This window comes from Ips typographus, linkage group LG15 (genome assembly GCF_016097725.1).
Source record: "Ips typographus isolate SLU linkage group LG15, UJ_Ityp_2.0, whole genome shotgun sequence".
Lineage (NCBI taxonomy): Eukaryota > Metazoa > Arthropoda > Insecta > Coleoptera > Curculionidae > Ips > Ips typographus.
The window spans coordinates 7,770,798-7,782,171 of record NC_138436.1 but is presented as its reverse complement, the minus strand read 5'-3'; the positions used below and the strand labels follow the sequence as shown (position 1 = coordinate 7,782,171).

At 43.8% G+C, this 11,374-nt stretch overlaps 1 protein-coding gene across 3 annotated transcripts in view; it reads right to left on the bottom strand.

Moving 5' to 3' along the window:
* Nucleotides 1–1,868: 1,868 nt before the first annotated feature.
* Nucleotides 1,869–11,374, bottom strand: part of tna (Zinc finger MIZ domain-containing protein tonalli) — a 44,459-nt gene continuing 34,953 nt past the window's right edge. For 2 of the 3 annotated variants that reach the window (XM_081993330.1, XM_081993331.1), the window contains exons 10-15: nucleotides 10,227–10,369; nucleotides 9,604–9,739; nucleotides 9,365–9,539; nucleotides 7,300–7,448; nucleotides 7,019–7,237; nucleotides 1,869–6,957 (exon numbers count right to left, since the gene is read on the bottom strand). In XM_081993330.1, the coding sequence (XP_081849456.1) occupies nucleotides 6,811–6,957; nucleotides 7,019–7,237; nucleotides 7,300–7,448; nucleotides 9,365–9,539; nucleotides 9,604–9,739; nucleotides 10,227–10,369 (969 nt within the window). In that variant the 3' untranslated portion in view covers nucleotides 1,869–6,810. The remainder of the gene's footprint in view (nucleotides 6,958–7,018; nucleotides 7,238–7,299; nucleotides 7,449–9,364; nucleotides 9,540–9,603; nucleotides 9,740–10,226; nucleotides 10,370–11,374) is intronic. The other variant, XM_081993332.1, reaches the window with a different exon arrangement.

Here is an 11,374-nt window from a genome sequence, read left to right as displayed (position 1 = left end):
TCTGCTCTATCTTTCCTATTCTTAGGACTTTTGCCCTAAATTGCCAAATAAGGGAGTTATTTAGGGTCAAAGGGACTGGGGCAGTTTTGTCAAGAAATGGGTCTGGGGGGTTGTCTAGGGTTTGGGCGTTTTACGCCCAAACTAAGCGATTTACGCCAAAATTCCAAGAATACAAATTTTAAGCCCTTTTAGCCCTCTAACCCCCTTAAAAATTTCAACCCTCTAGCTCATCTAGTTTTGGAGATATTTACAATTAAATTTTCAACGCCCTCTAGCGGCCAAACCGTGCAACCAACTGACATATTTTATGGTATTTTCTGAAAGCCCTTTTTTCGCCCTATCTTTCCTATTCTTAGGGCTTTCGCCCTAAATTTCAAAATAAGGGAGTTATTAAGGGTTGAACAGTTGGGTGCGTTGGGCGCACAGTGGGTTAGAGGGAGGTTGTCTAGGTTTTGGGCGTTTTACGCCCAAACTAAGCGATTTACGCCAAAATGTCAAGAATACTAATTTTAAGCCCTTGTAACCCTCTAACCCCTCCAAAAAATTCCAACCCTCCAACTCGTCTCGTTTTGGAGATATTTGGAATTGAATTTTCAACTCCCTCTAGCGGGCAAACCGTGCAACCAACTAACATATTTTATGGTATTTTCTGAAAGCCCTTTTCCTGCTCCATCTTTTTTATTCCTGGGGCTTTCGCCCTAAATTGCCAAATAAGGGAGTTATTAAGGGTTGAACAGTCGGGTGTAATGGGTGCCACATGGGTTAGAGGGAGGTTGTATAGGTTTTGGGCGTTTTACGCCCAAACTAAGCGATTGACGCCAAAATGTCAAGAATACAAATTTCAAGCCCTTTAAATTCCCCATCTTTTTAAGTCTAAGAACTTTTGCCCTAAATTTGATAATAAGCGAGATATTGTCAAAAAACTGCGTCAAAGCACAAAAAAGTGCTTTTTAAAACACCCCCAGCAAATTCAACCAACCGTAACTCGTTTATTTGAGAAAATATCAAAAAAGCGTAAAGAAGGAAAGTTTTAGGGAATTTAATTCCCTACCAGATTTGTAGAAGGCACTTTTGCCCTGAAAGGTCCCTAAAAAGAGATATTTGCCAAAAAGCCTAAAAAATTGGTTATGTTTCGCTTCCACCCTGTATAACTCGGTTTTTAGTACAGTCAGGGCAAAAAGTCACTCAACAAACCTGATAGGGCACCTCAAGAGCTTTCCAAAAATATGACTACTTTGGTTGATTGGTTGGTGTGTTAGGCCGCTAGGGGGCGTTAAAGTTGCCGACCAACTTTTCCTGAAAATTGCACCGAGTAGTTTAAACTCAAATAACTCGCTTATTTGGGACGCTTGGTATAAAGTTTTATACATGGTTGGAAAGCCCATGAAATGGGCTTTCCAACCATGTAAGACAAAGTGGGGTTAGATTGCCTGGTTTGGCCGCTAGAGGGCGTCAAACTGACTCGTCTCGTTTTTGAGATATTTGTAATTGAATTTTCAACGCCCTCTAGCGGCCAAACCGTGCAACCGACTGACATATTTTATGGTATTTTCTGAAAGCCCTTTTCGTGCTCTATCTTTTCCATTCTTAGGGCTTTCGCCCTAAATTGCCAAATAAGGGAGTTATTCCCGGAAAACTGCGTCAGAGTACAAAACACTGTTAGGTCCCAAGCGGATTCAACCCACCCTAACTCCGTTATTTGGCCAAATATCAAAAAAGCGTAAAGAAGCAAAGTTGTAGGGAATTTAATTTTCTACAACATTGGTAAAGGGTGCTTTTGCTCTAGAACGTCCCCGAACGAAGATAGGGAGGAAAAACTGGGACGAAACGCCAAAAAAATCATTTTTCCAGCAAAAAAACACCCTAAAATCGGCAAATATTTTATTTTTCGCATTCTCCGAGTTACAATATATTATAATATCGTAATTCTAATACAAAAAAAAACGAAAAAATTTGAAAAAAAAACACTTTTCTCCGTAAATATCTCAGAAAGCTTAATAATACGGTTTTTGAACCAAAAAAATGCAACACTCGCTTTTGTTTCAGCTGTCAAAAGTGTCAAAACTGTCAAAACGCATTGACGTCACCCGAATGGGTGGCGAAAGTGCGCGAAACGGCCGCCAGGCGGCGCCGCTGTCACTTTTCCGTCATCTGTCAAAATAAATTTTGACAGCCGCCATTTTGTGTGAATATCTCCGGAACCAAAGGAGGTAGAATTTTTTGAAAAAAACCCCAAGAAAGGTCAAGGTCATGGCTACCTGGTGTAAAAAAATTAAGGTCGCAAAGTCAAAATGGCGGACTTGACAGCCTGTCAAACGTCACGTTGCACAATCGGACACCGCCGCCATTTTGTTTTGATATCTCCGGAACTAGAAGAGGTAGAATTTTGAAAAAAATACCACAAGAAAGGTCAAGGTTGTGGCTACTTTGACTAAAAAAATCAAGGTCGTAACTGTCAAACTGACAGTTTGCCGCCATTTTGAATTTTTGACAGCACAACAAGGTGCTCGGGCGGCTAACGCCGCCATTTTGTTTTAATATCTCCGGAACTAGAGGAGGTAAATTTTTAAAAAAAAATCCACAAGAAAGGTCAATTTCATGGCTACCTGGAGTAAAAAAATCAAGGTCGTAAAGTGAAAATGGCGGACTTGACAGCCTGTCAAACGTCACGTTGCGCAACCGGACACCGCCGCCATTTTGTTTTGATATCTCCGGAACTAGAAGAGTGAGAATTTTTGAAAAAATACCAAAAAAAAGGTCAAGGTCAGGGCTACTTTGTGTAAAAAAATCAAGGTCGTAACTGTCAAACTGACAGTTTGCCGCCATTTTGAATTTTTGACAGCACAACAAGGTGCTCGGGCGGCTAACGCCGCCATTTTGTGTCAATATCTCCGGAACTAAAAGAGGTAAATTTTTTTCAAAAAAACCACAAGAAAGGTCAATTTCATGGCTACCTGGAGTAAAAAAATGAAGGTCGTAAAGTCAAAATGGCGGACTTGACAGCCTGTCAAACGTCACGTTGCACAACCGGACACCGCCGCCATTTTGTTTTGATATCTCCGGAACTAGAAGAGTGAGAATTTTTGAAAAAATACCAAAAAAAAGGTCAAGGTCGTGGCTACTTTGTGTAAAAAAATCAAGGTCGTAACTGTCAAACTGACAGTTTGCCGCCATTTTGAATTTTTGACAGCACAACAAGGTGCTCGGGCGGCTAACGCCGCCATTTTGTTTTAATATCTCCGGAACTAGAGGAGGTAAATTTTTTAAAAAAAATCCACAAGAAAGGTCAATTTCATGGCTACCTGGAGTAAAAAAATGACGGTCGTAAAGTCAAAATGGCGGACTTGACAGCCTGTCAAACGTCACGTTGCACAATCGGACACCGCCGCCATTTTGTTTTAATATCTCCGGAACTAGAAGAGGTAGAATTTTGAAAAAAATACCAAAAAAAAGGTCAAGGTCGTGGCTACTTTGTGTAAAAAAATCAAGGTCGTAACTGTCAAACTGACAGTTTACCGCCATTTTGAATTTTTGACAGCACAACAAGGTGCTCGGGCGGCTAACGCCGCCATTTTGTGTGAATATCTCCGGAACTAAAAGAGGTAAATTTTTTTGAAAAAAACCACAAGAAAGGTCAAGGTCATGGCTACCTGGAGTAAAAAAATGAAGGTCGTAAAGTCAAAATGGCGGACTTGACAGCCTGTCAAACGTCACGTTGCACAATCGGACGCCGCCGCCATTTTGTTTTGATATCTCCGGAACTAGAAGAGTGAGAATTTTTGAAAAAATACCAAAAAAAAGGTCAAGGTTGTGGCTACTTTGTGTAAAAAAATCTAGGTCGTAACTGTCAAACTGACAGTTTGCCGCCATTTTGAATATTTGACAGCACAACAAGGTGCTCAGGCGGCTAACGCCGCCATTTTGTTTTAATATCTCCGGAACTAGAGGAGGTAAATTTTTAAAAAAAAATCCACAAGAAAGGTCAATTTCATGGCTACCTGGAGTAAAAAAATGACGGTCGTAAAGTCAAAATGGCGGACTTGACAGCCTGTCAAACGTCACGTTGCACAATCGGACACCGCCGCCATTTTGTTTTGATATCTCCGGAACTAGAAGAGGTAGAATTTTGAAAAAAATACCAAAAAAAAGCCCAAAATCGTGGCTACCCTGACAAAAAAAATCAACTCGATAACGGGAAAAATGACAGCGCGACGCCATTTTGAACCGTCCCTCCTTCGCTTACGTCACTGGCCTGTGTACAGGGTGTGTAAAAAAAGTAATACTGGTTTTTTTTTTGTTTTTTGCTCCCCCCTGTAAATTTGACTAAAAAAGCGACTCCCCCCCGTATATAATCTATGAAATAATCAAATATACTTCTATTTAGTTACATATTTACATAATTTACACGGTTTTGATTGATTTTACCGGTTTTTTTTTCGTTTTTTTTTTTTTTTCAAAATTTTAAATCGACTAACCTCTAAAATTTCAATTTTTTTTTTTACGTTCTAATCAATAATAATCGTAATATATTAATTTAATCGCATAAATTAGCCGCTATGTACAGTGGGAACGATATTTTCGGCGATTTGCGCGGTAAATTTTGGCGAAAAAGTGACGTTTCTCGAACTGGGTGACAGGTACGTCAAAACGGACAGCGGAAATGGAATCCTCGACCCCGAATTAGTCGAAAACGAGCCCTCACTCGAGTTTTTAGCGTCATTTTCTGATTGGCCGTAGGGGGTGACCCCTACGGCCATTACTTAAGTTTTAAGGATTTAATCGATCAAAGGGTGGTTTTTTACTAATTTGGGGATGGGAAATTCAGTGGTGATTTTAGTTTTTTTCTAGCTCCCACCAAAGTGGGTTTTAAGTTAAGTTTCTCGGCCGGGGTTGGAGATAACAAAAAACTGAAAGCGGGAATGGATTCCCCGTCCCCGAATTAGTCGAAAACGAGCCCTCACTCGGGTTTTTAGCGTCATTTTCTAATTGGCCGTAGGGGGTGACCCCTACGGCCAATTTGCGGCAAACCCCTTAGTTTTAAGAAGTGAATCGATCAAAGGGTGGTTTTTTACTAATTTGGGGATGGGAAATTCAGTGGTGATTTTAGTTTTTTTCTAGCTCCCACCAATGTGGGTTTTAAGTTAAGTTTCTCGGCCGGGGTAGGAGATATCAGGAAACTGATAGCGGGAATGGATTCCCTGACCCCGAATTAGTCGAAAACGAGCCCTCACTCGATTTTTTAGCGTAACTTTTCGGTTGGCCGTAGGGGGTGACCCCTACGGCCAATTTGCGGCAAACCCCTTAGTTTTACGGAGTGGATCGATTAAAGGGTGGTTTTTTACTAATTTGGGGATGGCGAATTCAGTGGTGATTTTAGTTTTTTTCTAGCTCCCACCAAAGTGGGTTTTAAGTTAAGTTTCTCGGCCGGGGTTGGAGATAACAAAAAACTGAAAGCGGGAATGGATTCCCCGACCCCGAATTAGTCGAAAACGAGCCCTCACTCGAGTTTTTACCTTAATTTCCTGATTGGCCGTAGGGGTGACCCCTACGGCCATTACTTAAGTTTTGAGGATTTAATCGATCAAAGGGTGGTTTTTTACTAATTTGGGGATGGGGAATTCAGTGGTGATTTTAGTTTTTTTCTAGCTCCCACCAAAGTCGGTTTTAACTTAAGTTTCTCGGCTGGGGTTGGAGATATCAGGAAACTGATAACGGGAATGGATTCCCCGACCCCGAATTAGTCGAAAACGAGCCCTCACTCGGGTTTTTACCTTCATTTTCTGATTGGCCGTAGGGGGTGACCCCTACGGCCATTACTTAAGTTTTAAGGATTTAATCGATCAAAGGGTGGTTTTTTACTAATTTGGGGATGGGGAATTCAGTGGTGATTTTAGTTTTTTTCTAGCTCCCACCAAAGTGGGTTTTAACTTAAGTTTCTCGGCTGGGGTTGGAGATATCAGGAAACTGATAACGGGAATGGATTCCCCGACCCCGAATTAGTCGAAAACGAGCCCTCACTCGGGTTTTTACCTTCATTTTCTGATTGGCCGTAGGGGGTGACCCCTACGGCCATTACTTAAGTTTTAAGGATTTAATCGATCAAAGGGTGGTTTTTTACTAATTTGGGGATGGGAAATTCAGTGGTGATTTTAGTTTTCTTCTAGCTCCCACCAAAGTGGGTTTTAACTTAAGTTTCTCGGTCGGGGTTGGAGATATCAGGAAACTGAAAGCGGGAATGGATTCCCCGACCCCGAATTAGTCGAAAACGAGCCCTCACTCGGGTTTTTACCTTCATTTTCTGATTGGCCGTAGGGGGTGACCCCTACGGCCATTACACGGCAAACCGCTTACTTTAACGTACAAGGTCGTGCAAGGGGTGGTTTTATACTAATTCGGGGATGGGGAATTCAACGGTAATATTCATTTTCGGATCCCACATCGCCAAAACGGTCCGGAGTCAAATTTTTCGAACTGGGTGCCAGTTAGAGGAAAACCGATTTCAAAAATGGATTCCCCGTCCCCGAAACAGTCGAAAACGAGTACAAACACCGCCCCTCTAGCTCGATCCGAAATGGGCGAAAAACGCGGTTTAGTCGAAAATATCTCGCATTCACTCACTTAATAATACCGAAACAGGTAAACGCTTTATACAAAAATTAAAAATTAATTACTTAGGGTTGCCCCGCCCCCCGTGAGAGGGGCGGGGGGTGTTGGAGGGGGTGTTTCCCCCCCCCTCCACGGCTATGTACAACACACACACGCATATATATATCACACATTGTTTTGCTGATGAGGAACTTGTTTTTTGTTTTACTCGAATAAGGCGAGAATGTCGTCGTTGGCGGGGGCGGCGTTGGGCGGCGCCCCACTGCTCCCGCTGCTGGGCGGCGTGCTCAAATCGGGCGGATCGAGGTACGACAGCAGTTCCATCGGATCGACCACCGTGTCGGGGAGCAGCTGTCAAAAAAATGTCAAAAAATTTTTTTTGACAGAACTGTCAAAAATTGACGTCACTCACGTTGAGGGCTTCCTGGCCGGCGCCTTCGCCGGCGATGACGGCCGCCGGATCGAAATTGAGATCGCCGGGCAGGTCGGGCACTTTGTCGGCGCCGTCGCAGTTGGCCGTGGGCGCGCCGCCAGTCACGTGATCGCTCATAGAGGGCGACACGCTCGGCGGCCCGGTGGTGCCCCCGCTCGGCGTGTGCGGCGTGTGCGGCGTCTGCGGAGTGTGCGGCATCTGTCAAAAAAAAAGGGAAAAAAATGACATTTTGACACCGTTTTTGACAGTTGACAGTTTACCTGTTCGTTGAGGGACTTTTCGATGGCGTTCAACGGATCGAGCGTGTTGACGGTGTCGGTGAGGTGGGAAAGGGGTCCCGCGCCGCCCAGATAGTCGCCGGCGCCCCCTAGCGGCCCCATACCGCCCCCATCCACCGCACCACCTAAAACTGACACAAAAACTTTAACCCCCCGTAACTCGCTTATTTACCGCATTTCGCGGTCGTTCAAAGTGGCGTTTTAAAGGAAATTTTCCGCTCTACAAAAATGCTCTCTACGACTTTTTCCCTGCGGGGCTCCCTAAGCGAGATATTTAATGAAAACGGTTTGGGGTCATGTGACCCCAAAACCTTTAACCCCCCCTAACTCGCTTATTAAGCGGAATTTCGAGGTGGTTCAAAAACAGTTTTGTAGCAAATTTTAGGGTCTATAAAAAGTGTTTAGTGAGGTTTTGCCCTACGGGGTCACCCTGTCAAGTTATCAGTCCTAACTCGGTCACTTTGACAGTTAGGGTTAATTTGACAGCACCAGTCAATTCCCCGTCCCCGATTTAGTCGGAAACGAGTATAATCTTTGGGGGTCCAAAAGGACCCCCAAGGGAGATATTTACAGAAAACTGTTTGGGGTCATGTGACCCTAAAACTTCAATCCCCCCTAACTCGCTTATTTAAAGGAATTTTGGAATGGTTCAAAAACCAGTTTGTAGCAAATTTCCAGCTCTACAAATTACATTCTAATAACTTTTGCCCTACGGGGTCACCTTAAAAAGTTATCAGGTCTAAATCGGTCATTTTGACAGTTAGGGTTAATTTGACAGCACCAGTCAATTCCCCGTCCCCGATTTAGTCGGAAACGAGTATAATCTTTGGGGGTCCAAAAGGACCCCCAAGCGATGTATTTACGGAAAACTGTTTGGGGTCATGTGACCCCACAACCTTTAACCCCCCATAACTCGCTTATGAAAAGAGATATCGGGGTGGTTCAAAAAGCATTTTGTAGAGAATTTCACGCTCTACAAATTACGTTCTGTGCACTTTTGCCATACGGGGTCACCCTGTCAAGTTATCAGTAATAAATCGGTCATTTTGACAGTTAGGGTTAATTTGACAGCACCAGTGGATTCCCCGTCCCCGATTTAGTCGAAAACGAGTATAATCTTTAGGGGTCCAAAAGGACCCCCAAGGGAGATATTTACGGAAAACTGTTTGGGGTCATGTGACCCCAAAACCTTTAACCCCCCGTAACTCGCTTATGAAAAGAGATATCGAGGTGGTTCAAAAAACATTTTGTAGAGAATTTCCCGCTCTACAAATTACATTCTGTGCACTTTTGCCCTACGGGGTCACCCTGTCAAGTTATCAGTCCTAACTCGGTCATTTTGACAGTTAGGGTTAATTTGACAGCACCAGTCAATTCCCCGTCCCCGATTTAGTCGGAAACGAGTATAATCTTTGGGGGTCCAAAAGGACCCCCAAGGGAGATATTTACGGAAAACTGTTTGGGGTCATGTGACCCTAAAACTTCAATCCCCCCTAACTCGCTTATTTAAAAGAATTTTGGGATGCTTTAAAAACCAGTTTGTAGCAAATTTTACGCTCTACAAATTACATTCTAATGACTTTTGCCCTACGGGGTCACCTTGAAAAGTTATCAGGTCTAAATCGGTCATTTTGACAGTTGGCGTTAATTTGACAGCACCAGTGGATTCCCAGTCCCCAAATTAGTCGAAAACGAGTATAATCTTTGGGGGTCCAGAAGGACCCCCAAGGGAGATATTTACGGAAAACTGTTTGGGGTCATGTGACCCCAAAACTTTTAACCCCCCATAACTCGCTTATTAAATGAGATATCGGGGTGGTTCAAAAACTGTTTTGTAGAGAATTTCACGCTCTACAAATTACATTCTGTGCACTTTTGCTCTACGGGGTCACCCCGTAAAGTTAACACTCCTAACTCGGCCATTTCAAAAGTTAGCCCAAATCCGACTCAACCAGTCGATTGCCCGTACCCAAGTTACTCGAAAAGGAGTACCATAAAGGGGGGTCTAACCCATCGAATAACCGAGTTGTGTCACTTTGAAACTTACCGCGCGCCGCGCCACCAATCATAGAGCCGCTAGCGATCGTATTCATGTCGGGCGGCAGGTACGGCGACATGGCCTGACCGATATCCCAATTGTTCATCGTGGGCAAGGTCATACTGCCCGGCGACACCGGCTTGTTCAGACGTTTCGAACAGGAATCGCCGCCATCATCCTCCAACTGTTTGAAAAAAAAATTTGAAAAATTTTTTTTTTTTTTTTTTTTTTTTAAGGAAAAAACTCACTTTAATGCCGTTACGGGCCGGTTTCCAATTGGCCTGGCTGTCAATTGTCACCTCCTCCACGTCATTGGCTGTCAAACTGTTGAGGATGCCCCACATGTACTGGTCCACCTCCAGACCCTCCAATTGAGCCGGTTTGCTGTTCGGTGGAAAAAAATTCGTAACTCAAAAACTAGCAGGCCGATTTCGATCAAATTTCTGTCAGTTAGCTGTCAAAGTTTTGGCATCCGTCAAAAAAAATTTCGTTGACGACAGTTGACTGACAGCTGCGCAGTGAACAAAAATGTCACCGAGTGACACTTTTTTGTTGTTTTGACAGTTATTTCAAAATGGCGGCGCGCGACGCCATTTTGCTTGTCGTTTCCTGAATCTACGCGAAATTTCCTTTAAAACGAGGTGCATAATCGTTTTTTGACAGAAAATTCAAAATGGCGGCCGGGCCGCCATTTTGTCGGGCGGAAAGTGTCTTTGCAGCACTAAAACGTAACTTTTTTGCTTTTCAAGCTAGAGCGTTCATCTTACCGTCATTTTATGTTAAAATTTCCCGGAAAACACTGTGGCGAGGTCGGTTTGGCGATATCTCGCAAACTAAGCGAGTTGCGCTGAAAATTTGAGGGTACACTTACTTGCACACGGGACATCGCCACGAGCCGCGCTCGCAGTGCAGCTGCAGGTAGCTTTCCAGGTCGAAACACTGAATGTGTTTACACTCGTGGCCTCGGGCCGGCAACGTGATTCGTTTGAACGTGATCGGACACTTGAGCGACACCTGGAACAAGTTGGAACGGTGTAAACGGCGTTAAAATGAAATTTAGCGTCCGCGAACGGCAAAAACGCCATAACTCACGTTCTAAACGTGCGATTTAAGTGATTCTTGCGCCGGATGGTAGCTTAGACTGTACTCAGTCCACAGTAAAAAAATCAACACCATCAGACTTAATCCAGAGGCGTGGCAGGCCCAGAAACCCAGGAAACAGCAAAAACGTGAAATTCACTGTCCGCGAACGGCAAAAACGCCATAACTCACATTCTAAACGTCCGATTTGAGTGATTCTTGCGTCAACTGGTAGCTTAGACTGTACTCAGTCCACAATAAAAAAATCAACACCATCAGACTTAATCCAGGGGCGTAGCAGCCCCAGAAACCCAAGAAAACAGCTAAAACGTGAAAATCAGTGTCCGCGAACGGCAAAAACGCCGTAACTCACATTCTAAACGTGCGATTTAAGTGATTCTTGCGCCGGATGGTAGCTTAGACTGTACTCAGTCCACAGCAAAAAAATCAACACCATCAGACTTAATCCAGAGGCGTAGCAGCCCCAGAAACCCAAGAAAACAGCTAAAACGTGAAAATCAGTGTCCGCGAACGGCAAAAACGCCGTAACTCACATTCTAAACGTCCGATTTGAGTGATTTTTGCGCTGGATGGTAGCTTAGACTGTACTCAGTCCACAATAAAAAAATCAACACCATCAGAGTTAATCCAGGGGCGTAGCAGCCCCAGAAACTCAAGAAAACAGCAAAAACGTGAAATTTACTGTCCGCGAACGGCAAAAACAACATAACTCACATTCTAAACGTCCGATTTGAGTGATTCTTGCGTCAGCTGGTAGCTTAGACTGTACTCAAACCACGGTAAAAAAATCAATCCCATCAGACTGAATCCAGAGGCGCAGCAGGCCCAGAAACCCAAGAAAACAGCAAAAACGTGAAATTCAGTGTCCGCGAACGGCAAAAACGCCATAACTCACATTCTAAACGTCCGATTTAAGTG